This window comes from Platalea leucorodia (genome assembly GCF_965183815.1).
Source record: "Platalea leucorodia genome assembly, chromosome: 5".
NCBI lineage: Eukaryota > Metazoa > Chordata > Aves > Pelecaniformes > Threskiornithidae > Platalea > Platalea leucorodia.
The window spans coordinates 40,349,548-40,376,051 of NC_138827.1; the positions used below are offsets into that span (position 1 = coordinate 40,349,548).

Below are 26,504 nucleotides of genomic sequence, written 5' to 3' on the forward strand. Positions count from 1 at the left end.
AATTATTCTGGCAGTTGAATGCCTTTGATCGTATTTCACTCTGATCCTTTTAAAGCTGAAATAGTTGTGTATCGTGAGTGTTGTGACTGCAAACATTGGCAGGCCTTGAAGCAACAAAGCTAGGAATTATTATAGTGTATCTGGAAGAGCAACATACTTTCATTTTGCATTACTGCAAGTCATGAATCACCTAGGGAAATACCCACATAGTTTGATCACGACTTATTCACACCTAACAATACTACTTTTCTCCTAGTCCCAAACCAGATGTGATTGGACTGATCCATACTCAAGCACACTTTTTAAAAAATAGGTCAGTCTTTTGTACTTTGAAAAATTACAAGATGTACTGAGAAATTTCTTGTACCAGTAATGCATTGCTCCTACATCACCAGGATGTAGTCTCTAACTAGATTGTTTCTTAGACTTTGCACGCTGTTACCATGTCTGCAGACATACTTCCATCATGGCCTAATTAAGTGTTATATCTCTTCTGAACTTTTATTAAGTTATTTTTCGCCCAGTCTGCCCTTGCAGCCCTTCATGTTCTTTGTTCTGTCTTTTACACAAGTAGTCTTACAAGATTTTTATCTTCTCCTCTCAGGCTTCTGTCTCACCATTACCTTTAATTAAGTTCTTGTTAAACTGGCATCTCTCTGTTCTCACTTGCATGGTGTCCTCCTTCCCTTCTTTTCTCATATTCTTCTGCTACCTTGCCTCTTCCTTCTGTAATAATTATTTCTCTTAATTGGTCAGTGCCACTCGTAGATACTTCTAATCATCATAAATTAAAATAGGCACAGTTTCATCCTAGATATTTTATTTGCAGAGCTTTAAAGCACAAGTGTGAAATGATGCTGTTGATAAAGTTGTGGGATAATTGGTTGTGTGGCAGTCTGCAGTTGTTTTGATGTTGTAGGCAGAAGGAGCAGTGCCTTTCATAGTTTCTGCTTCCCTGTAATTTCCTAGGTGCTGTCTTGAAAGTGTATGAATATTGCTGTTTTAAGGCAGCCTGCTGTCAATGTTTTAGTATGATGGTTGAGAAATGATAGGTTACAATTTAATATGGTTAGCTGTCACTTTTAAACTACATAAATGCATAAGCTTTCCCAACAGCTTCATATGCTTGTCTGATGCTAGAATGTTCAGAAAAGAAGAAAGGCAAACTATAACTGTCTTATATGTCAGCTTGTCTTTCTTAAAAGGAGAGGAAGAAGAGCATTGTGCTAAACAAGCATTCAGAAGTACTAGTTGATAAATATTTTTTCCTCTAACTGTTCTGTAAAATGCAGGGGAAGGAAAAAGGACAAAATAAAAACTAGCTCCCCTTCTAACGCACACCTTTGCAGGAACTTGGTTTCACAGGATCTGACTTCTTTTTCCCCTGCAGCACATGTTTATGAACAAATAATCTTTATATATAGTAAAATGTTTTATTTGAAAGTCAAATATAATGCAAAACAAATCTGTTTGGCTTATTTAGATAGTGCGAAACATCAAAGTTGGGTTGCTTGGGTTGCTGAATCTGCATTCATGTAGTTTTCACTTGTGGTCAGTGAAACCATGTAGCTGTCTTTGTGAAGTGTATGATAGAAACATAAAAACACTAGGAGCTCATGGTACAGAAGCCAAGGTAAAGCAAAACTGGGAGATGAAAAAGGGAGACTTAGTTTCCCTACATGAAACTGAATGCTGGAAGGAGTAAGGTTGCATTGAAATAGTGTAAAAACAGCACATGTTTGACATAAAAGGTAGCCCTCTTGTGAAGACACTGTACTGCTTTGAAAGAAATAGATGGGGATATAATCCCAAGCTTTCCGTTTTGTCTCTTCTGTGTAGAGATCAAGACAAAGAAATGTGTTTTGATAACAAGTAAAATACTTTATTTCTTCCTCTACAGTAAAAGAAGTGGAAAACAAGCATTGCAGAACAATGAGGTAATTCTTTCATCATGTAATATTTTTAATAATTTCAAATAATACTGATAGCTTTTTTTTACATCCCATAATTGTAGTTTTATTTTGGACAGAATGATGGCTGTGGTGCAAATGTGATTTGAATGATACTTTCAGACTTGCACTGGTGAAACAAATGGAAGAATGAGGTTAATGACATATGGCTGAAGTTTGACTGCATAATGATATGTTCTTGATGTGTACTACGTGCTTTTTCATCTCTTTGTGCTTTATGAATGTTTAAGGACTAGTGTTGTAAATTTGGCTGTATGCAAAGCAACAAACAGCTGCCTGTAGATGTGATATGACTTGTATTTGCTTTTTTTTTTAAAAAGAAAAAAGTACGGAACAAGATGTAGAGTCTGGCCATTTGTAAAACGTACTTCAAACTTCTGGTAGGAGGTTTGGCATTTCTCTAGTCTTTTGTGTGTCTGTTAATTCGTTTATTTGAAAAGGATATAATATAATCCCTTTAAGTCAAGTGTTTTGTTTCATGTTCAAATAAAATACAACAGTTGGCCCAAAGGGTAGAGCCCATGATGAGAAATATTGGGTCATATGATGGTATGAATAGATAACTACTCCATGTACTTCCATCTTTGCTGAAAACTTAAGAGAAGGCTTGCACTGGATAAATATAAAAGTGTATGCAAGCATCATGTTACCTTCTAGCCAGACCTTGACTGCAATATCTTCCATAAACACTTGTATTTTGCATAGCTATACCTATTTGCAAAAGTCTTGACTAGCTTTCTCTTATTTCTACCCATCTTGGATATAATTATACTGAATGAGAAATTAACAGTCTAAGGAGAAAAAAAAAAAAAAAACCAAACCCTGGGAAGGAAGATGTTGGAATTAATGTAAGTGCAACAGAAAAGTAGAAATGGGGAAGAGATTAATAGAAAGGAAGAACAGGTTCAGCTCAGACATCAAGTATGTTTAGTCAGGTACTCCTAGAAATTTTGCCCATCAGACATTGTGTTTGTCATTTCTATTGCAGAAAAGCAATAACTTGTGTAGGGTCATGCTTCATTAGGCCTGGACAGTAGCCTTTAGTTGTTGAGATTGCTTGAATTATTGTGTGAATAATTTTTAATTGAAATATTTTTATCACCTACCATATAGCATCCTAGCTGGCTAGAATTTTTGTCTGTAGCTTGTGTTCACATAGTGTTTTGAAAAGGACAGGACTATAGTTGACTTCATTCCATGAAAAACAGGTGTAGCCTTATTCACAGTGCATTCAGAGTAAATTTGTGTTTGCTGGGGCTCAGAGATTGCACTTGTTGCCCATCATAGCATCGTTGAGGTTGGAAAAGACCTTTGAGATCATCACGTCCAACTGTTAACCTAGCACTGCCAAGTCCACCACTAAACCATGTCCCTAAGCACCACAGCTACCCGTCTTTTAAATACCTCCAGGGATGGGGAATCAACTGCTTCCCTGGGCAGCCTGTTCCAATGCTTGACAACCCTTGCGGTGAAGAAACTTTTCCTGGTATCCAATCTAAACCTCCCCTGGAGCAACTTGAGGCCGTTTCCTCTCATCCTATTGCTTGTTACTTGGGAGAAGAGACTGACCCCCACCTCGCTACAGCCTCCTTTCAGGTAGTTGTAGAGAGCAATAAGGTCTCCCCTCAGCCTCCTGTTCTCCAGGCTAAACAACCCCAGCTCCCTCAGCTGCTCCTCATAATCATGTTGCATAGGTAAACAGTAAGTGAAGAGATTAAGTTGAGCTCTTTGTGCAAGTTTCTGTGGATTAATCATCCTTGGAAATATAAAAAAAAAAATAGTGCTTCGTAGGATTGTCTGAGTTGAGTAATGATGAATCACAAGCTACTTTCTTTGTTTTCCCTATCATGTCTCCCTAGTTTTTTCTTTCAGGTTTCCTGTCCGAGTATGTTGTAGTATTACTATAGGCATTGATAACATGCTTCATTTGAGTCTTGGGTAGCAAAGATAGCAGGATTAGGTTGATTAGACAGGACTTGTTTTAAGTACACATGTATGCCCTTTTAGGCTGTTTTCAGGACTGAATCCTTATGTCACAACTGTGAAAGGAAAGAAGGAAAACAAAGGAAAGAAAGAAAAGATACCTGGACCATTAGCTTGTTAAAAAGTATTCAGGTTAGTCAAGGCAGAAGATAGGTTTATATGGAGTAAAAAAATGCAACTGACCCAAATAAAATGTGTTTGGGTATAGGAGGGGTTTTAAGTCTGGTAGATTTAGCTCACTAGGAGTGTGTTGCACTGTTTTTTAGAAGTAAAGGAATGATGAATTCTGGTTTCACTTGAAGCAAGTTTGGGCTGTACAGTCAAGGAATTTAAACCATTGACAGTCTAGACAAAGGATGGAAGGCATCTTTAAAATACTGGCTGATGGTGTCTTCCAGAGACAAGCAATGTTAAGAGATGGCAGACTGCATTAAAACTTGTAATTGGATCTTTTAATGCTGTGCTCTGCATTGTTTGTGTATCACTTTTAACAGATTTGAAATGTTATTTTGTATCATGGCAGCTACTTCCTATTGCAATTTGTTTTGATAGCTTAGTTCTCTCACTTAGGATTTCTGTTAGCTGTGAGGGCATACACTCCCAGTTCTTACATTTCATTTAACTTGTGTGAGCAAGTCTTAAATTGGAGAGAAATATTGCAAACACTGCAGAAGGAAGGTAGCTGTAAATAACTTGGATAAGGAAAATGTCACACTGAGATTTAAATAATACATTACAAAACAATCTCACTTTTCTTGTTTTGCTTGTTCTATGTGAAGCAGAAAGAGGGAAAGAAGGAGCGAGCAATGGTGGACAGAGTGTTTATTGCAAGAATATGTCGAATCCTGAAAATAATGGTCCCTAGAACATTTTGTAAAGAGGTAAGCATTGCCTGCAGTAACAAATAAAAAAGAGCGTTTTTGTAGTCAAGTCTTCTTTTGTAATTACATCAGAATTTAAGCAAAAGAATATACCTTACTTGAATAGGACTAAATTGTACTATTGTAGATTTTTATATTAACATGTTGCTATTTTAAAACATACAAAACATACATGTATGTTCAGCTGTTAAATCACTAAAAAGCTGCATTCTGGTTTCAGTTACAAGATAAGCCATTTACTGTCAGCTAATAACTACTATCTGTAGCATATCTTTTAAAAGGGCATCCAGGTTTTGTTTGATTCGATGCAAAGTCTTCTCTGTGCAAATGCTTCCTATCTTTAAATAGCATGCTGTTCATGCGTAATTTTGCTTTTGTAACTTATATCTAGGCCAGCCCTTATTAGAAAGTGAATTTGTCAAAAAGTCTGTTAGCATCATTTCACGAAAGCTAGCAGACTAGAGTTTAGCAAGATAAAATTGTTTGCTTCAGCATCTTTCTCATGCTTTCCAGAACACTTAAGTTTTTTTAAAAGAGCATTAGTTGAGCTCAGAACTTAAGTGATGAACTGTGATATATTAGAACTTCAACATACATCAGGCACAAGAGCAATGAATTCCGATGTACAGAATCTAGAGCAAGCATGGCAGCCAGCTAGCCTGGATGAACAGGGACCTTTGACAGCTCATTCATAAAAAGGAAGTACGCAGAAGGTAGATGCCTGTGTGGGAATACCTCTGAGAAAGCTGGCAGAGCTGGCCTCCATCAACTTCAAAAGGTCATGGCCATCAGAAGAGGTTACTGATAATCTCCCCAAAACCCAAACATCCCTCCCATCTTCAAAAATGAGTATACTGGAAGGAAGCTACAGGCTGGTCAGCCTCACCGTATTCCTAGTAAGGCTGTGAGCAAATCCTCCTGGAAGCTAACTCTGGCCACATGGAAGGACAAAAAGGTGATTGCAAACAGCCAGCCTGGATTTATGAATGGCAGATCATGCCTTAGGAACGTGATTGCTTTCAGTGATGAGGTGACTGGCTGTGTGGATACGGGAAGAACAGACCATGTGGAATACTTTGATTTTAGCAAGGCCTTGAGACTAAAGTCTCCCCTAGTACCCTGATAGCCAAGCTGAATCAGCTGGATGACGGGACAGTGAGGTGGATGGAAAACTGGCTGGACTGTTGGGCTTAAAGCCTTTTTTGATCAATGATACAAGGTCTGACTGGTGACTGGTTACCAGTGGCCCTGTTTTGAGTGGGGAGTTGGAGTAGGTGACCTTCACAGGTCCCTTGCAACCTATATGACCCTATGGTTATGGCAGAAAAGTATCTGAGAATAGCAGTAACTTCTTTATCCCCACAATCCTCCATCTCTTCTGTCTGGTATATGTATCAACCAAATACAGCTTTTTAAAAAACAAGCTTTCTCCATAAAAATGTAATTGGTATTCTATTAAAAATATTGTATGCTAATGTGTTTCCTGCAAAGTAAGCAAATAATGCATTAGCTGGGGACAGCAGGGTAATACTTTCCTGCTAGATATGGTTGGACCACTTGCTAGAAAAAAAGTGGTGAATTTTATCCATTGTTTAACTGTTACACTTCTGGTTTTGTACTAGACAGGTTATTTGCTGCTTATTGCTGTGATGCTGGTAGTCCGCACATATTGTGATATTTGGATGATTCAAAATGGAACAGTCATTGAAAGGTATCTATAAACTTGTTATTTTTAAACATTCTTTCTTGTGTTTAACAGGGAAAGTAATCTGTCAGAACACATATTCAGACATTTTATAGCTTGCTTGTTTGTATGAAACAGTAGGAAAACGTGTAGTTGCAGTTTTGAGGGGAGGGCGATCCCTATATTTTTTGAAAGGAAAAAAATTGATTTTTAATCAACTGTTTTTCTGCTGTTGGACACGATTTTATGTTTTCAGCCAAAATTTACTTATTAAATGATTTTCAGTTCTTTTGGTTGTGTTTTGTACACTGAAGACTCTAAATCTTGGGTTGACCCAAATGTCCAAGAGGGCACTTGAGAATAGTGGCATAGTGGTTCTATGGCGTAGACTCAGGCACGTTGTTTGGATATTATTAGGACTGTTACTTCTTCCTACTGAGCTGTTTCCTCCTTAGATTGATAACACAGTGTTTTTAGTCCTAATGTTTTAGAAAGTGTTTTCTAGACCTCTGATTATTCTTGTTCCTCTTGTTGCTAAGTGAAGCAAGTCCAGAATTTGTCTTGAAGTATGATTCAAAATGATATTGTATTTCAGGCTTTCAGTGCTTTGTAGAATGGAAGGACTGTTTTGTTTCTCTCTTGTGAGAATCTATGAAAGCAAAGAAGGAAAGGAACTGGTATTCTGTGACCATGAATTTCTGAGCCTTTAATGTAGGCAGTTACTGCAGGAGCAGAAGGGAGATAATTGCTTAGTCTGTCACTTACCACTTAACTTACAGAAGTCTGTCATACTTGATCCTACAGCTGATACTACAGGTTTCCACAATGATTTTTTTTTTCTTTGTGTGGTCCACTGAGAATTTGTCCACTTAAGAGATGCTAGTTTATACATTCTTGTTTCTTTTGTAACTAACTCTTAGCTGATGGTTGTTTACAGTGCTATCATTGGCCGCAGCAGAAAAGATTTCAAGAAATACTTGTTCAACTTCATCGCTGCAATGCCTGCTGTAAGTGCTTTTCTTGTGCCAGCCTTTTAGTAGAACATATTTTAAATGTAAATTAAGAATTTGAGGAAAGGACCTCAAATGAGCGTCTTAAAACCTGTGGAAATTAGTTGGTTTACATGCAGGTCTGTATTAAGATACATTTCATTTTTTGGCTCCAGTGTGTGGGAGACTTTATTAGCACATTTCCCTATTGATTGAAGCTATTTTTCTGACAGATATGTTTAGGTTTTCAGGTTGGTTTTGTTGATGGCAATTTTGACTGATAGCTTAACGTGCCACCTGTAGTACTGCATAATAACATCTTACGGATTGGATGATATTTCAACATTGTAGGTGTGGGATTCTTTTGACACCATTGAAGATGAAGATTTCTTCTTAGCCTTTAATTTTTGTATTTCTTACAGCTTCTTCTGAGATTTGTTATGTTTTTTCCCACCCTTTAACTTTCCTTCAGCTTGTCAACACCTCTGACTTGCACCAGATAGAAATAATTGTTACTACCGAATAGGTAACGTACCTGGTTTACAACAAATTTGAAAGCGAATTGGTCAATTTAAGGTAGTGATTGTCAAACTGTGGCTCTTTTCTAGAGCTTACCAGAAGAGCTGAGGATATGCTACATGAACATAATTTTATATTAAATTTTTTTATGTAGTGAGATCCACTGGGAACTGGAGTTTTCAAAAATGTAGACAGAAACCTAATCAGTGGTCCTGCAGATGCTATATGGTTGGTCTTAGGTGCGTTAATAGTAGTATTGACTTCAAGGGGAGAATTCACCTCTTGTAAAGTGTTTGCACAGTCTATGCTGCAAACTGATCTAAGTATATTAAATCTTGTTAGCCAAATATTGAAATACTGTCTCTTATTTTAGATCTCTTTAGTGAATAACTTCCTGAAGTATGGTCTAAATGAATTGAAACTTTGCTTCCGAGTAAGGCTTACCAGATACCTCTATGAGGAATATCTTAAGTAAGTAACACCTTGTTAATGTCTGAGGGTTTTAAAAACTAAATTGATTAAAATCAAACCAAATCATTTTAAGTACATAATAAGAAGGTAGGAAGGTGCTTAATAGGTTAGGTGTACTGTTTAGAAAAGGCTTTTGGTTGCAATTAACTTGCAATTAAGATGAGCAGCTTATCCAGGTTGTATATGGCACAGATACAAAGACAGCAAAGTTGGCTCAATTAGAAAAAACAATAATGCACTGTACTGCTTCCATTACTGGGTCAGCTCCCAAAGTGCTTCAGTTACTTTCATATAGTGCTAATAAACCTGCAGGCTGAATTGGTTACATGAACTTGAATAGCTGCTTATGTCCTTCTGCACTGAATTTTGGTTGTCAGGTGTGCTGATGCGGAGTTTGTGAGGATTTTCTGACTTTGAGTGCAGTAGCAGTGTGTAGAGCAGCATGGGCCTGAGAGATCCTGGAGCCTAAACACGGGTAGATGTAGTGCTTAAGGACATGGTTTAGTAGTGGACTTGGCAGTGCTAGGTTAATGGTTGGACTTGATGATCTTAAAGGTCTTTTCCAACCTAAACGATTCTATGATTCTATGATTTAATGTCAATCTGATCAGGCAGAAGCACAAGCTGTGTTGACTCCATACAGTCATTTAATGTTTACACTACTTTCCATCTCAGTTGTATGAAGCGGCGGGGGGGTTCCAGTTATTTGACATCCCACATAATGAATTTTTTTTCTGCCACTTAGCTATTGTTTTGTTTCAGAGCTTATACATACTACAAAATGGGAAATCTGGACAACAGAATAGCTAATCCAGATCAACTCCTTACACAGGACGTGGAAAAATTCTGTAACAGTGTAGTGGACCTGTACTCGAACCTTAGCAAGGTAAGTCTTTTCCGAGAGAACTTTGAGTAATAACAGTGGATGTTTAGGATGTGATGTCAGAGCTCAAAACAATTGCTTTCATATATATATATATATATATATATATATATATATATATATATATATATATTGCAATATATATATATATATTGCTTCGGGTATGGTGCTAAAAAAAATTGTTTATGATATTGTTTCACACTCTCTGTGGTGCTAAAGCACTGTTGTGAATTGCTACAATTTGTATTAGATTTTCTTTGAAAGAACTAACTCATTCTTCTGCAAATGAGCAGTGATGAGTATGCTTTCTCAGTGTTTCCGAAGAAAACCAATGGCTAGCTTTTAGTTACATACAAATATTATTTCGGGTAGGGAGGTGTGGTTGAATAAGCATTTCCCTCTGTTTCTGGTGTAAATTTTAGGGGTTTTAGGTAATGAAGTAGAATACTGCTGAAGTTTTTAGACTAAATTTTTGTTGATGCTATGTTGTTCATACAAGCAGAAGTATAAAGCAAAATACAAGTTGATTTGTTGAAAAACTTCTGACTACAAAACCTGTAGTTCAGCTGCTCTAGCTTTGAGAGAGTGTGTACGGAACAGGATGCTTGCAAATTGGAATATTGCTTCTATTGGGTACCTAGCCAACTATATGGCGTTATTCTGCTTAGTATTTCTCACTATTACTTCAGTTAAGAAGTAATCATGGAGTCTAGTCCAACTTTGCTTAGTGAGCAGAGGGTTATTACAGACCTAAAATAGTGAAGTACTTTTTTACGCGGTATGTACTTTATCTGAAGATCATGCTGCTTTTATGTTCCAATTCTTGAGCGAATGGAAGATGCCATGTGGCTGAGATTTTTGTTTAAGCATTTAGCTTGTATAATAGGTTAACCAGTGTTGTGCTTTTAATGCAGAGCTATAACTGTTCTTGGGGTGGTTGGTGGTTTCTGGACTATTTTATATTTGTGTTATGTTGGTGTTCTAATACTTTTTGCTATGCTTTCCTTACAGCCCTTCTTGGATATAGTTTTGTATATCTTCAAGCTAACAAGTGCAATAGGAGCTCAGGTAAATTGCTGGTTTTAGCATTATAAGCAAATTTTTCCTTCTTTGGTTATAGCTTTGTACCTATTTGGAGTCTGAGGAAAACTCTAGATGTTAATTAGAGATTCATCCATTATTTGATGGCATATACTGAAAATATGCTTTTACATTTAATGTTTTGTATGCTTTAGTGCTCACTGTTTTGAGGCAAGCAAAGTAAAACCAAGAATTTGCAGGGATTCGATCAACTATTTTAAGAAACAAGAAAGTTCTTTATTTTCTTCTAGCAGTTACTTGGAAATCCCATTTAGTACAGTACCCTTCTGTCTGCTTTTATGTTGCGTGACTTCCATTTAAGGGAGAAAATAAGTTTTCTGTTTCTTTGCAGCCTTTATAAAGGGGAGCCATTCCTTTCATGAAGCTGTATGACGGTTATATCCTTCTCCCTGCCGCCCCCCCCCCCCCCCCCCCCAAATGAATCATTACAGAAATAATTCTTCAGCTTAGTAAAATGGTACATTATCAAAAATGTTCAGGGTTTGACAAGTAGCAGCTCTGGGACACATGATGTAGATTTTGTAGAAACAGACTGCAGTAAGGCTTAGCTGAACCTAGGTAATTTTTCCAGTCTCGGATGTCTTTGCATTGCTCTCTGTAATACTTAGTTATTACAGGCAGCTGATGCCAAATTCAGTTTATGACTTGGTTTTATGCCATGCCACACTTCAGTAATATTTAAGCGTGCTGTTTGGGAGCCCTGGTCTATTGCAGCTTGGGATCCAGCAGAATAAGAGATCCCTACCAGGACTGCTTGAGAGAAGCAGGAAATGTGTTGGAGATGTATGGATCAAAGAAGGGAATGGGATTGAAATACTGACTGCTATGACAACGTAGCAAATGTAGAGAAAAAGTAGTAGGTAGAAATGAAGGAGAGGAAATGAGAAAGGACCAGGAAATTATTGATGAAATAAGCTAGGACAGTGGAACACGGAGATCGCACTGGGTGATGATAAAAACTTGAGTAGAAGGCTGGGATGGGAAGGGCATCTAGGGACAGAGAATTAGTAAAATTAGTAAAACAATATCTACAGCACAAAAGAAAGGAACATGATGGGAATTGCAAGAGTAATTGAATTGTTAACATAGACACATGGGAAGCAAGAATCAAGGGATTGGTACTTGCTGGGCATTTTGGATACAAATGTTGCAATTTGAGACCATCTAGATGGTAAGCTTTGATTCTTTTTTGATATTCACAGGGTCCAGCTAGCATGATGGCGTACTTGATTATTTCGGGGTTTTTCCTTACACGTTTAAGGAGACCAATTGGCAAGATGACTATTACAGAACAAAAATATGAAGGGGAGTACAGATATGTCAACTCACGGCTTATTACAAACAGGTATAGATTTACTTGGATGGCAAGATATAAGTGACAAAGTAATACTGTGGTGTAAATGGAAGCTGTACATTAAAATGTATTTGGAAAGTCTGATGCTATCAGTTCTGAGCGAAGTGTTTGCATCTTTATGCAGGTTATTATTAAATAATTTGTATGTGTGTTATATTCCTAATTCAAAAGACAAACTGTAGCTGGGGTATAATAGGCTTGTGTTCTACCGTTGTGAAAAAGTACAAAATCTTACAAGGCAATGGAAAGAACTATATTCCTGTGTTTTATGGCTGACTTTTTCAAAGACTGTCTTTAACAGAATGAAGTTGCATTCTTTGTGGGTTTGTTGTTTTTTTATTTGTTTTAGTGAAGAAATTGCTTTTTATAATGGAAACTTGAGAGAAAAACAAACTATTTACAAAACCTTCCGTAAACTGGTAAGACTTCTTTTATCTTTTAAAACATTTTAAGCAAACCTTTAATGAATTCTATCAAGGTGATTCTTGACATATATTAATATAAGTTCAATTATAGTGGCTTGGTGTTTATGCTGCTACAGTCATTAGATTTAAAAATAAATTAGTGGGCTATAAGCAGAACACAGGTTTCTGATAGAATGGTTTTTTTCTTGTCACTTACCTCCTTTTCATCCACCACAATTACTATCCTCTCACTGCTTAGTTTTACGTGTAGATTGTTTGGATCTGGAGTGTAATTCTTTGCCAGCACGGACACTTGTGCAGTGCTTGTTACAGTTAGGTGGCAGACGTTGAGGTATTTGTAACTTTACTGAAAGATAGCTGTATTTAGAATCAAACTTCTGTAAAATAATAGAAGATAGTAAAACAGGTACTGATATAGTTTGACCTTTTTTCTTCTGTAACTTACCAGGTGGAACATCTGCATAATTTCATCCTGTTCCGGTTCTCTATGGGTTTCATTGATACTATCATTGCCAAATGTAAGTGTTTGTCCAGTGCTAATGGACTGCTATAAATAAGAGTGCTAAACTTTTTACATGAGAATTCTTTCTTTTTTTTCTTATTGCTTCTATTAATATGTAGCTTGATATTTACTCTTAAACTGCAGACCTTGCCACTGTGGTTGGTTACCTGGTTGTTAGTCGTCCGTTTTTGAACCTGGCTGATCCTCGTCATCAGAATAGTACTCATGCAGAACTTTTGGAGGTAAATAGAACAGAATTAAAACAATTTCCTGAATTTAAATTTTGTTAGTCTACAATAAAGAAACTTTATTCTACTCTAGGATTACTACCAAAGTGGAAGAATGTTACTGAGAATGTCTCAAGCTTTGGGCAGAATAGTCCTAGCAGGCCGTGAAATGACAAGATTGGCTGGGTAAGTTTAATAGTGGTTGTGTAAAATAATCTTTCTTAATGTTATGTTATTGCTGTTTCTCATCTCATTTTAAGAAACTGACTGTAGAATTAAAACAAAGTGATCTTATGTGCTTTGTTCATTGCAGCACCCTAAAAATCTAGAAATTAGAAAAATTTAATGCTGAAAACGTATTTGAAGATGTGCTAATTATGTCCACTAGTAATTTCATATCTGAATAGTAGCAGCATACAGTTTGAATGTTTAATTGAAAAGACATTGTCAAATGCTTGTAAATCAATTATGTATTGATTATTTACCAAACTATTTTTCTTTTAAATCTTAAGAAGAAAAGTTATCAAATATTTGGATATTACAGGAAAAGGTTCTTGTAAATATCGTGAATATTGGACAAGCTCAGTGCAACTCTAAAATGTAAACATTCTGTTTCTATGCTGGGTTGACAAAAACTTTGTCATTTTGACAGTTTAACAGAGCACTCGTTAGAGCTTCTGTGGATTTCTAAAATTTCTAAAGATTAATTACTTATAATTTTTTTTTTAGTTTCACAGCTCGAATTACAGAATTAATGCAGGTTCTGAAGGACTTGAATAGTGGCAAATATCAGCGTACTATGGTGTCGCAAGAAAAAGGTAGATGTGACATAGTACGAAATATGTGCATCTCTGTGTAGTGCTCCAGTCTCTAATACTTTTTTCTTAATTTAAGATGCAGATCAAAAACAAGCTTTGCCTTTGATACCTGGATCTGGAGAAATTATCAACACTGATAACCTTATCAAGTATGTTTACAAAGTTTCCACAACTTCAATATTTTTAACATAGTCTGGCTTTTAAATCTTTTCCCTCCACCACTATTAATAGGGGTTTTAATGCATGTTGTTGCAATATGCAATTCTTGTTGTACTATAGTTTATTTACAAATAATTCCACCTCACTCCCACTCAGTATTTCTATTCTGTAAGTCAATTCTTGGTCTCTTCTGCTAACATAAGACACAATATGCTGTCTGGACTTAGCCTTCTTGGTAACATTTCCTGCTGTCCTTTAGAATACGACTTCCCAGACCATTTTGTTAACACTTTACCAAATTTCTTCTTAGAAATATGTGTGGATTTTATTCCATGATATAATTCAGATGTAAAAATCAGAGCCAAGTCTGTATTCAGTTTCAAAATATTTGCTTATATTTCTGTATGGACAGTTCATCGATGTACTCAAGTAGCAGTTGATTCCTCAGTTCTCTGCAGTCTGAGGAACACAGTAGTGACATAGTAGTACTACTTAAAGGCATTAGGTAAAGCCAGTTAAGAGATTAAATAGCCTTAATCTGGTCAATGTGGAAAACAGATAGTGGAGCAGAGGGGAAGGGGGGGAGGGAAGAGGAAAAGGAGATGATAGAGCTATTCTTACTATTTAAAAAAAAAAAAAAAAAAAAGCAAGGGGGAGGTGAGCAGAGAAGTCATTTATTGTGTATCCTAGGGCTAATGGAATACGCTTCCACTAGCAGGTTTAAAATGAAGTGCGTCCTTAAATGTACGTTTATATCCACAAGATATTTTGGAGACCAAAGGCTTAAAAGGGTTCAGAAAACAAATATATGAAGGAAAAAAAAATCTGTAGATGTTTGCTAAATGTTAAGGTACCACTTTTGGTTCAAGAACTTCTTTAGCTGTTAGTAGTTGGAAACTGGGACAGTGTACTGAATGAAGTAGTACTGAAGTGTTGCACTATTCCTTAAATATCTGAGTAAGCATGCAGTGTTAGCTGCTTTCAGGCAACTGCGTTTGGGGGTTTTGTTTTTTGTTCTTTTTTTTTTAATGTTGCAATTCAAATAGGTTTGATCATGTTCCATTGGTGACACCTAATGGAGATGTTTTGATTCAGGACCTTAACTTTGAGGTTAGTGGTTTTTGTTTTTTGTTTTTTTTTTTAATATCATAGAAAACTATATTAATATAAAACCTTTAAAGCAAAGATTATAATTTCAGAGGTAATCTGGCTTATAAAAAAAATGTGCAAACAAAAATGGAGAGGTGCTTATATGGTATGCTTAAATTTGAACAAAATTAATCATGTTAGTTTAAAAAAAAAGGCAATAAGCTATTTTCCCAAAAATGTTTTTATTTTTACAAGTGTATTTTCTTCCAGCTGCAATTGGTGCTAAACTAGTTGGAAAAAAAAAATACTGGTGGAAATTACCCACTGTAATGTCAGAAAGTACTATGTACAAGCCTATGAGGATACTACATTGCCTTATTGTTTGTAGAAGCTTTCAACAGTACTTTCTCACTACCCCTTTTAACATGTTGACTTCACATTTGTAGGTTCGATCTGGTGCAAATGTTCTGATTTGTGGGCCAAATGGGTGTGGGAAGAGCTCACTTTTTCGTGTTCTTGGTGAGGTAAGGGAACCTTTCTAAATAAAGGGGGGAGAATCCAAAGCACTGTTGTAATTGGACTTTTTTGGTCAAGTTTAAACCTTTTTCTTGTTGCAGTTGTGGCCTTTGTTTGGTGGGCGTTTAACAAAACCTGTAAGAGGAAAGTTGTTCTATGTTCCCCAGGTGAGGCAAAGTACTTTAATTGGCAGTAGTGTTCTCTTTCTTCCTACTTCAACTATCTTTAGAAATAGTTGACGTATGTTTTTGTTTCTAACTGTATCTCAGAGACCATATATGACTCTTGGAACACTCAGAGATCAAGTTATATATCCAGATACTTTAGAAGATCAGAGAAAGAAAGGAATTTCTGACCAGGTAATGATAATTAGTTCATTAACCCTTTGCCTTGCTTAAGATGAGTAATGCTTCAGATTTAAATATACTGAAATTGCTATTAAAAACACTGCATTTAGTTTGTTTTTAATAGTTATCAGGGTTGATAGTACTCCAGTATAATAGTATAACTCTTTATAACCGTTTTCAATCATTTCTGCATTAAGTTCACTTAAGCTCTATTTGTTATTCCTGTTTCAATAAAAGGTGCTGAAGGAGTACTTGGATAATGTCCAGCTGGGTCAAATCTTGGAACGTGAAGGAGGCTGGGATAGTGTTCAGGATTGGATGGATGTACTCAGCGGGGGAGAAAAACAGAGAATGGCAGTATGTTTCAAAAGCATAAATATTTAGCAAATAGAGGACATAGGTTGAAAATGTAATCTGAATTGTAAGCATTTTTTTTTTTACTAAATATTTTACTTAAAAAAGAAACCCCCAAAATGTGCAATACCTGAATACTGAGAAAACAACCTAAAATAGTGCCTATTGTACTCAAAATTTAATAGGAAATGTTGACATTTTACCACACCTTGCACTTTGATTATATAAACAGAAATTCTAAAATAATTGTTTTTCAAACAAAAAACCCCCTAATATACAGCTCTCAGATTTTCAGGCTTCAGTGAGTGCCTCATTAAAAGAAATTCCCTTGCCACAGTAAATTTTTGGACACTAATGCTTAGTTTAACTTCTAACATTGCATTATTGATTGTAGTTCTGTATCCACAGTAGCTTTTTGGTTTGCATTCCAGATGGCAAGGTTATTTTATCATAAGCCTCAGTTTGCAATTCTGGATGAATGCACCAGTGCTGTTAGCGTTGATGTAGAGGGCTACATTTACAGCCACTGCCGAAAGGTAAGCTCTTTGTTTCTAGAATTATACCTCTGTATGATAACAGGAAACTTAAAATGATACAAGCTGCACTCTTCTTTATTCCTAGTGCAGATTACAAAAAAAAAAAAAGCTTAGAAGGGCATGCAAGGACCCTTTATGCACGCTAGAATTCAATAATTGTTTTGTAGTCTTAAGATAATTTAGATGTACATGTGGCCTCTGTATATCAGAGAACTCTTACTGACGGGTAAGTAACCTTACTTTTCCAGATGAACTCTTATAATGTCAAGTGAAGGATCAATAATCTAAAATTTTATCCTTTTTGTTGTTCGAGAGGTTTCTTTTGGCCAGGGCAAACAGAAGTGAAAGGCTGGAAATTAACATTTCCATCTATTTTGAGATATGAAAAGCCAAGCACTCTAGGAAAACATGGTGGTATTAAATATAGTTTTCTTTTTCCTTTCCCTTTTATACTCACCTTTTCAGATTCTACATAGTGCCATATGAAATACTAATAAGATTCAATTTCACACCCCTAGCCTGGGAAAGAATGGGCTTGAAATAACATTAATTATTGAGTTGCAGTATTCTGAGAACAGTAATGGAGCAAAGCTGTGCATCCACTGAAATACATGTTTGAAACTTGAAGTGGGGAACTTAAGGAGCCTTCTGCGGTAGTAAATTGATACTAGATAAGGACTCTGCAGAAGAATGGACGTTATTTCTTGAACTAGTTTTACCGTGTTAATATCAATACCCTGACAATTTTCTAAGTCTGTTTTGCATACACTTATTGTTCTGCTAACTTGAATGGTCATTTGTACTTCTGTTTTAGAGTTACTGTTGCCAAGTGGCTAATGCGTGTTACTGAAAGATAGAATTCCTGGTTAAGCTGTCCTTGCAGAAAGAAAAAAAAATGTTACCCTGTTTTATCATCAGAGCCATTTTGTCCTTTAATTGGTGCTGCTGTTAGGGATGCATAATTAACTGAGTTGCAAGGAAACAGAGGAAGATCTATTCACCTTTAAATTGTCCCTTTAAGTTTATAATTCATTGTAGCTTTTGTGGGTTTGGCTTTTTTTTTCTCTGTTAAAGTAGACTTTTTTTAATCACCAGGTTTGTTGTTTTACTTGCCTCCTACCTTACCTCCTTTGCCCAGTTCGTATTATGTTTTGCCAAATCACTAGGAGCAAAAGAATTGTGAAATCAAATAAGAAAGATAAATCCCTCCTGCCTTTTTTTTTATTTTATTTTTTACTGCAAAATCTTGTATTAAGGCTACATATGTATACTGTTAATAATAGAGTCTGGAAGTTTGTGTTTATGAATTTAAGCTCTTCAGCTGATACCATGCTGAAAAATAAGTAACACCTAACCCATGAGAAAAATTAACTCTTTATTGTGTGTGTTTTCTTCATGTAGGTTGGCATCACTCTCTTCACTGTCTCCCACAGAAAGTCACTCTGGAAACATCATGATGTATGTAGTCTTTGCGTTTGCTAAAGATACCTGTAGGTGGTAGGAGTTTTGTTGTTTGACTTCCTATTAAATTGACTTTACAATTCAAGGTGTTCCCATTTTACATCCTAATAGGTCATGTTCTGTTTTTTTTTTTTTTTAAGAAGTGTTTTATTTTCATAAGTAAACCAAAAGAAAGGTAACCAAAAATCCTTAAATGTATCTGGAAAAGTAGCCCCAAAAATATGAAAGGCTCACTAGATACTTAAGTCTTCTTTCCTAGCCTCACAAAACCCCTTGAACCAGAATCCAGTAAGCAGCATGGAGTTTTTGCTTTCAAGATGCCTAATATATCTGTGCATAAAAAATAGTTCATCTCTCATACATGGACTTCTTTTCTTCCAAACTAAGATTTTACTGTTATTGTTACTTTTTATGCAGACAGACTGTATGTGTGGGAAAAATACTGAATTAATACACAGGGATGAATGTGTACCTTAAGTATATTGTCACAAAACCCCAAGACAGCAGTGTTAAGTAAGTGTGACCGTTAGCAGACTGATGGATGATATGAGCAAAACCAGTTTAACTCTTTTTTCCGGAGGCAATTGAATTTAATGAAACATGAGGTGGGAGAAGCTTAACCTCTGGCTAGCTGAGTTTAAGATTTTGCATTAGAACTACTTCAAAATATAATCTGTTTAGGCTTTTATAGACCTGGTAGTTTTTAGGTGGTTAATAACGTGTTCCTTTATTTCAGTTTTACTTGCATATGGATGGCAGAGGAAACTACGAGTTCAAGAAAATAACTGAAGACACAGTTGAATTTGGATCTTAAAGTCATGAACTGAGCTGCTACAGAGACTGATGATTACATGAAGTGTGTAGAATGGCAGACATTTTACAATAAAACTACTCAGCTTGTTTTTTAAACAAATTAACTAGGATAACCCAAAACAAGCTGTTAAGCGTTTACTATTATGTAGGATATTGCTAATTGTGTATATGTTGGTTTAATTATTGATATGTACTAAGAATGTCCTTATTCTTGTGGTTTAAAAACCTGCCTAAATTAAATTGGGCTTAAATCAGTGTAACCTGATTCATCCTGGGATGCAAACCATTTAAAATCAGCTGATTTGACTTTTGTAGACCTTCTTTCTCTTCAGTGAAAAGCCCTGTTAAAATTAGGGTTGCTACCTCTCTTGTTCCTGCAAAGCAGTCTTGGATTTTTGCTCTGTTCTATGCATATTTCTGAGTTATCTCACAAGGTGCAGGACATTCTCCCATCTTCAGATCTGTGCCCTGTTAAATGCAAGAGCCTTTTCCTTGACCAAGCCTTGTGATGTAGCCAATATGCCCTTGCTGATAAAGGATGGACTGAACCTAAAAGACAAAACTAATTCCTTCTGCTAAAAAAAATAAGTTCTTTGCTGGGTTTTGGATTCTCTTTAACATCTGTCCATGCAATTCTCTCTGCTGCTCAGCAATCCCATTCTCTCCCAATTTAGCAAGAGCTTCATCCATCCCCCACCCCAGCTGCCCTTTTTCTGTCAGAGAAATACTGTGGTAATGAAGAGTTGAGAGGAGGTTGAGGGAGGAAAGGACTGACCAAAAAAAGAAAAGGAGGGGAAAAGAACAGTGATGGTCCTTGTATCAAACAATCTTGTGCATGTTTTCAGCTCTGAAGAAATGAATGGCTCCCACAAGTAGAAACGGAGAAAAGAATGTGGGTCCAATCATTCTTCTCTTGAAATCAGTAGGGGTTAGAGTGCACTCAAAAATGTTAATCTGTGAAATAGCAGACTGTTGTGTGTCCTGTGTGTGTTCAGTCCTGTAATACAGCAGTTGCTTTTTCTAAGTTCCTCCTTTTCTCCCTCTTTAAAAAAAAAAAATCGGAGCTTCTCATGGTTTTAGCTGCCCTTCAGATCTGAGTTTGGAAGTAAGTGATAATGGTACTTCCTGTTTGGTCTTCTGGGCTGTGGAGCCTAAAATGATGCTTTCATCCTTCACACTTATTCTGTTATTTGTCATGAGGTTTCTTGAATTCTCATATAAATTATTCACCAGTGATTCTCGCTGTTGTCTGAGGATCTCTAGTCCCTGTTAGTCGTCTTGTTCCAGCTGCCAAATCCCCTTGAAGAAACCAAACTCTTTAAATAGTTTACTGTAACTGGGTTTTTTCCATACAAATGATTACTGTGGTTGCCATATGACTTTGACAAACATAAATGCAGCAAGGTGATTTTTGTGATCAGGGAATAGGAAGGCATAACTCAAACTGAATCACTGTTTAGGCTTTAAAACAAAAATTTACAATACCTGTTGTACAGTGAAGGTCTAGTAGTTTTTTTAGTGTTCCATATAAGATATAATGTAGGAATGCACTACATGAAGGCATGCATAAAATATGCAATAAATCTGTTCTCTGTGCATCTTTTATCAAGGGTTTAGATTAAAAGCAAAACCAACTTTTTGTAAAATGGATATGCAGTTGGATGCGCTGCTGTCTGTTAATTTTTACCCAATTTGATTAGTCATCATCTTTCATGTTGAAATTGCTACCTGTTAATATTTTTCCTTTTATCATAATTCTTGCCCGTACCTGTCAGTACTACTCTTCTTTCATAGTACTCAAATGCAAACAGCTATCCTGGTATAAGAATCTAGTGACTACAGTAGATTCATGGTATAATGCATCAATGAAAGTCAAAAAGCCTCTCTGAAGTGTAGCGTGTTCAAGAGAATAAGGTACCAGAATAAACTTTTGTGCTTGAGCCACAAGAAGGCAAATAGATATCTCATTTTACTAACTCTTTTTCTGTTCATTCAGATTCTCACATCAGACATAACGTAGCAGGTAGCAGCATGCTCTATGTGAGGTGGTAGGTTTTTTAAATTGTAACCGTGAAAATAGGGATGCCAGATAGCTATTTTTTTTTTTTCCTTTTGTGAAAGTTCTCAGCACAAACGCAACTTCTTCTCTTGGAAGGGATGTTTTAGTAGCCTTTTAGAGAGACAAAGGAAAAAAAAAAAAATCTTTAAAAGGAGAAAGTTGCTATTATCCTTGTGACTAGGGCAGACTTTGGAGTGGAGTAGTGAACTTGGGATACTTTAATGTATTTTTAACCCTGATGAGCAAAACCACACACAGCACACTTAAATAGCACCCAGCAGCCAATCCCAAGGTACTTTACAATTCAATTGGTTAATAACAGATTTTTGTGTAATCTCAGATTTATTTTAAAAACTAAAAACAGAAAAATTAAAAATCCAGCTCCATAACCAAGGAGGAATAGGTTTGCCTTTAGATGCTATGGAGTTCTTTGAAACTGAGGATGCTGGTATCTCCTTAAGGTCAGGACTTAGTGTTCCTAAATATACTGGAAGGAAAGAAAAATATTCTTCTGCACTTGATTGTATGAGAGGCTTATAAAGAAAGTATAAAAAAGAATGATGTTTCAGAATGGTATTCTTAAAAGGCCTTACATTAAAGTATTTTGAGATAGACTTGGTCTAATGGAAGATGGTAAAAATTCTAATGAAAATGATCCAAGTCTCAGTTCTGTTGCAGAATTGCACTGTGATACTGTATTTTAGCTGTTAGGTCTTTTTAATAGCACAAGTTGGAAGTTTGTAAATTGGAATTCTGAACTATCTTAGTAAGACAAAGTACTGATGAGTATTTTCAGTCTCAAACTGTTGGTGCTTTGAAGATGGTACTGGTAATAGTCAGATGGCTGCATTTCAACAGTGGTGGGAAACATTCCTGTATGTACATACTGTAAAGTGCTTTGGAGGGGGGAATGGCGCTATATAAATGTAAGACATTAAGTGCCTCTGAAATAATAATAAATCTAAAGATAAAATATATCTAGGCTTTTTATGTTTCTTGATGATGTGATTAGGAATTTTGTAACAATACAGTGAATGCATACTCAACAAATTTCAAGTTACTTGATGAGACGATTGACTTGTGTTCAGCTTATAAAGTCTGTAGTACTGTCTGAAATTCACCCTGGAACCAGCCAGATGATGCCATCCAGTTTTAGGCTTAACAAAAAAGATGAGCTCAGTACTTGAAGACGTGCACTTAGAGAGCAATTGGATTATAGGTGCATTAATCTGTTGTAAGTCTGCACTGATTCTGACCTCTCCTCTCTCTCCTTTGTCCACTGGCCACTTCTTTTCCCTTCAAGTTTATTGATTTTTAGAAGGGTATGGGCCTGAATAAGGTTCACACAATATCCGTACTTAATGTGGTAATTCTTTTGAGTGCTCCTTAATCTTTGTACTTCGAGGAAAATAGGATAATCACTCTCCACCTTTATTGTATTTGTGATTTTTTTAATGTCTGTCTTTGTTGTGGTAGCTATACCAGCTATCAGGATACTTGAAACTCAGTGTAAGAGTGAAACCAAGATATGCTTGAAAGAACTGATTTTAAGAGTCTTCTCTTGTAATCAGTGTTTTCTAATGCTAATTAGTGCTAATTTTTTCCTTCTCTTAGCTGAGATTAGTTGTGCAACAAGTGTATTTGTGTAGCATTCTTAAAAGATAGAGCTGCCTTTGAAAGGAAATTCCTCAACCAAGGATGCAGCCTAAAAATCTAAGTGTTATTCAACTTAGCTGGTGAGTTGGGGAGAAAAAAAGGAACTTGTGTGTTGTGGATGTGATGTTTAATTCTTAAATTTAATATTTAGAGTAGTGTGAAGTCTGTTCAACTCTGGGCTCTCAGCTACCCAGTTCATTCCAAATGCGCGGTTTGTATGCCTCAACACTTTAATTCTTCCTTATGTAGAGGAAAAACGCCAGTTCCTGAAACAGTAGAACTAAAACCATGGAGCAACAAATTCAAACTCCTTTTCAAGGATCAATCCACTATCTTTTGAGGATGTTCAGTAGCCTTGATCCAGTATTTCTGAGCATTTAATAAAGCTTCAGACAGCCATCCCCTCTGAGCAAAAATTAAGCTTTCTTGATGAAGACTGTTTTTTTTTTTTTTTTTGGGAGGTGATAGTGCTTTCTACAGGACTAGCATGAGACTGCAATAAGCTGCAAGGTGCACAGAACATCACTGTGAACCTTGTCATCTTCCATCCCAAGTGCAAAGCATGCTTCACTGCATAATGGATATATTTTTCTTACAAAAAAACCCAACCAAACAAACAAAAAACAAACCCAAAACAGCAGGAAATGCACACAAAAATCCAACCTAACTTTGACGCTTGTAATTCTTCTGGGAAAAGTTGGCAGTGTAAGCTACATCTTAGCCAGTACGTGTGTTGCAGGGATGTTTCTTGCCCAACTGTGGCACAGATAGAGTGAAGCAGACACACCTGGCTGGACAGCCCAAATATAAGATTACTTTAGCACCATTTGAAAGTGACTTGTGCTATAAGAAAATCCTGGACGTGCCACTTCATTAGCTCTGTACTGTATACTAGAGAAGATGACTAGCGAGAAACAAAGCAGCAGGTAGTGCTACCGTGACGCTTACTTGACAGGCTTTTTAATTAAATCGCATCTAGTATTGACAACTTAAATGGCTTATTATGCTTCTGCAGAATAAGGAATTCAATCTTCATGTTTCTTAAATCTATAAAGAAGAAATATCCTGTGGATTAGGACTGGAGAGAAAGAACTAATTTAGTGATTCTTCCATAGGATTCAGCTCTCCCCAGACTCAACAGATACCAGTGTGTCACCTAATCTTTGATGTTCTGAAGTGGTCTAGAAATGTGAAAAAACATTAAGGTGTCCTATCATCAAGATAGAAGTTAAAAATCCATTATTAAAATTTATATATAGTTGTCATACATACTATGAGATGTCATAGAAATGTCCATGATAATGATCACCTGAAATCCAACTGTGAAAAATAGTAGGGGGAGAAAGTTACCTTGATTTTATAGGAAAAATAAACCACAACTATTTTCTGTCAAGAAGAAAGTCAACAATGTGCAAGTTCAAATTTCTGCTTATAAAGCTGCTGTTCAAAACACTTACTTCTATGTATAATGTATTTGCTTCTTTATTAGGTGTAGATACCAGTTGGTTTGTGCCAGTCCTTTTCATGAGCATGGAAAGAGGTTTCTTGGTTTTTTGAATCAGTGATGTGCAGCTGTTTTGGGAGGAGGTTGGTTGGTTTTCCCTTCACGTGTTGTGGTCCAGGCTCTTGCTCTGGGTACGGTCAGATTTTTGTTAAGGATGCCTTAAACTTCACCTGGAAGTTCAGAATGGCTGTACACACTCCAGGTTCCTATAATATGTTTGTTTGTGTTCTGATCCTGTCGTGTGCATTCAAACATAAGATGAAACTGGTTTCATCTTGAAACAGAAATAAATACAGCCAAGCTAGGTTTCTATGAAAGCAATTTGTCTTTTATGTTAAAACCTTAGAAACATGTTACCTTCAAAGTTGCTCAGCCACCTTTGAACTGTTGTATCATTTTCTTTCCTTGTATGCAAAAGCCAAGCCAGATCACAAGCAGCCTGGAACTTCACAGACAGAAGCTGTCTTAAGGGAGTAATTTGAAAAATATGACAGATTCAGGATTTAAATAGAAATACGCCTAAACATCTGGTGAAATTCCATGGAGACTGACTTTGGAAACTAAAGACATTTTGCCAGTAACCCTGCAAGGAATGCAACAGTGCAAGAATAATCATCCCACTGGCATTTTAAAATAGGAGAGAAGGGGAACTTGGACACTCCACTTCTATGGAGTACATCTTTCACAAACCAGGCTTAACAATCACAATCTCTCTTGCACTGGTTAGAAACCGCACTCTTAGTGACCTTTGGCAAGTCTGAACCATAAAGATTCAATACAATGGCTTTTACTGGCAATAGGAGCTTATGTGCTGTGGTGCCCAGCCCTGTTCCCTGCTCTGCTTGTCCACAAACCAACATCCTTATTCCCCACTCATCCCTTGTTCTGGGAAACAAGTGGCGTCCACACTTGGTGCCTCACCAAAATAGAACAGAACTGGAAAAATGAAGTCAATGCTGTCTGGACAAAACTAAGACTGCTGAGACTGGTTTACTTGGGCAGAAAGAGGGAACTCCACCTACGTGACTGAGCAAGTTTTCTGCATTAAAATAACTTCAGAGTTTGGCACAAATCACAACTAATTTTTTAAGCTTGATTATAGAAAATTTGGGCAACACCGCTCTGGAAAAGACACTTCATGTATGCAGTTGAAGAGACATTCTTCTATGTAACTAAATATACCCTTTATTTTCTTAGACTGAATGGTTTAGTGTAAGCAGGTACTAAAAAACATTTGACTAATTTTAATTAATGTGAATCATGACAAGGTAAGTAGTGTGAAGATGCTCCCCAAAGCAAGCTAGCCTTTATTTATTTACTTTATTGGGGTATTCTAGTGCAGGAATGTATTGGCACAAAAGCAACAGAGCTAAAAACAGCTGTGTCAGAAGCTGCTGATGTGACAGACTTAGCAAAACACTGAAAGATAACAAAGTATCACCTATAGAGGGGCTGATAAGCTAAAGTATTTGGGAAAAGAATGGTTAAAAAGGCAGGCGTGTGTGCTGGAGGCTTCTTAAAACTCTGATGCAGTCTTACATATTGCAACAGGACTCATCGGGAAAGCCAGGAACCGTTAGCAAATCTGTTTGGAGCTTAGTAGGGAATTAAGGGCCAAGGTCAAATCTGCACATTGACATTCTTCTCGTTTTTTAACCCACAGATACTAACTCGATAATAAAAAATTCAGGGTTTTTTATTAGAATAGTTGTATTTACAATAGTCCAAAGTAGAGAATTTTGAAAAGGCTGCTTCAATACTCAGAAAAATCTCTTCATGCTTAGCGTGTGACCCCTGTAAACTTCCTCGGAGGCACTGGGCTGCCTCGTGCCGGTGGGACGGAAGGTCCTTGAACAGGTGGGCCTGATAGGCAGTATTAGTTCCTGTGTACGCTCTGTGTTTTATTGTCCCTGAGGTTATTATATAGCGTAGCGACCTGCCTGAGAGACGTGGTACCCTCACCTGGGACCTGTTTCAGTTGCTTGTGCCTGTGCCTCTAGAGTGGAAGGTCATTCCTTCAAAAGCCTTTTTCTGGGATGCTTTTTTGAGACAAGTTCAGCAGAACTCAAAGCATGTAAAGCCCAAAATAGCCCCTGTTAAAAACGTGGCTGCATTCCAGCTATTCCTGCTTGTGCCTTTCTTTTCCTTGCTGCTGGACAGATAGCATGTTATCACAGTTCCAAACATAGCTTGTACTTCAACA

The 26,504-nt window shown here is 36.6% G+C and overlaps 1 protein-coding gene across 2 annotated transcripts in view; it reads left to right on the top strand.

The window, feature by feature from the left end:
* ABCD3 (ATP binding cassette subfamily D member 3) overlaps positions 1–22,172 on the top strand; it is a 33,991-nt gene extending 11,819 nt beyond the window's left edge. Inside the window, exons 2-23 of one of the 2 annotated variants that reach the window (XM_082313920.1) lie at positions 1,901–1,937; positions 4,733–4,834; positions 6,457–6,545; positions 7,456–7,525; positions 8,400–8,497; positions 9,260–9,383; positions 10,392–10,448; positions 11,684–11,826; positions 12,185–12,254; positions 12,709–12,778; positions 12,907–13,004; positions 13,084–13,175; positions 13,719–13,807; positions 13,884–13,956; positions 15,013–15,076; positions 15,502–15,579; positions 15,673–15,738; positions 15,841–15,930; positions 16,156–16,275; positions 16,704–16,808; positions 18,210–18,266; positions 19,006–22,172. In XM_082313920.1, coding sequence (XP_082170046.1) covers positions 1,901–1,937; positions 4,733–4,834; positions 6,457–6,545; positions 7,456–7,525; positions 8,400–8,497; positions 9,260–9,383; positions 10,392–10,448; positions 11,684–11,826; positions 12,185–12,254; positions 12,709–12,778; positions 12,907–13,004; positions 13,084–13,175; positions 13,719–13,807; positions 13,884–13,956; positions 15,013–15,076; positions 15,502–15,579; positions 15,673–15,738; positions 15,841–15,930; positions 16,156–16,275; positions 16,704–16,808; positions 18,210–18,266; positions 19,006–19,083 — 1,870 coding nt within the window. In that variant the 3' untranslated portion in view covers positions 19,084–22,172. The remainder of the gene's footprint in view (positions 1–1,900; positions 1,938–4,732; positions 4,835–6,456; positions 6,546–7,455; positions 7,526–8,399; positions 8,498–9,259; positions 9,384–10,391; positions 10,449–11,683; positions 11,827–12,184; positions 12,255–12,708; positions 12,779–12,906; positions 13,005–13,083; positions 13,176–13,718; positions 13,808–13,883; positions 13,957–15,012; positions 15,077–15,501; positions 15,580–15,672; positions 15,739–15,840; positions 15,931–16,155; positions 16,276–16,703; positions 16,809–18,209; positions 18,267–19,005) is intronic. The other variant, XM_082313921.1, reaches the window with a different exon arrangement.
* The last annotated feature ends 4,332 nt before the right edge of the window (positions 22,173–26,504 follow it).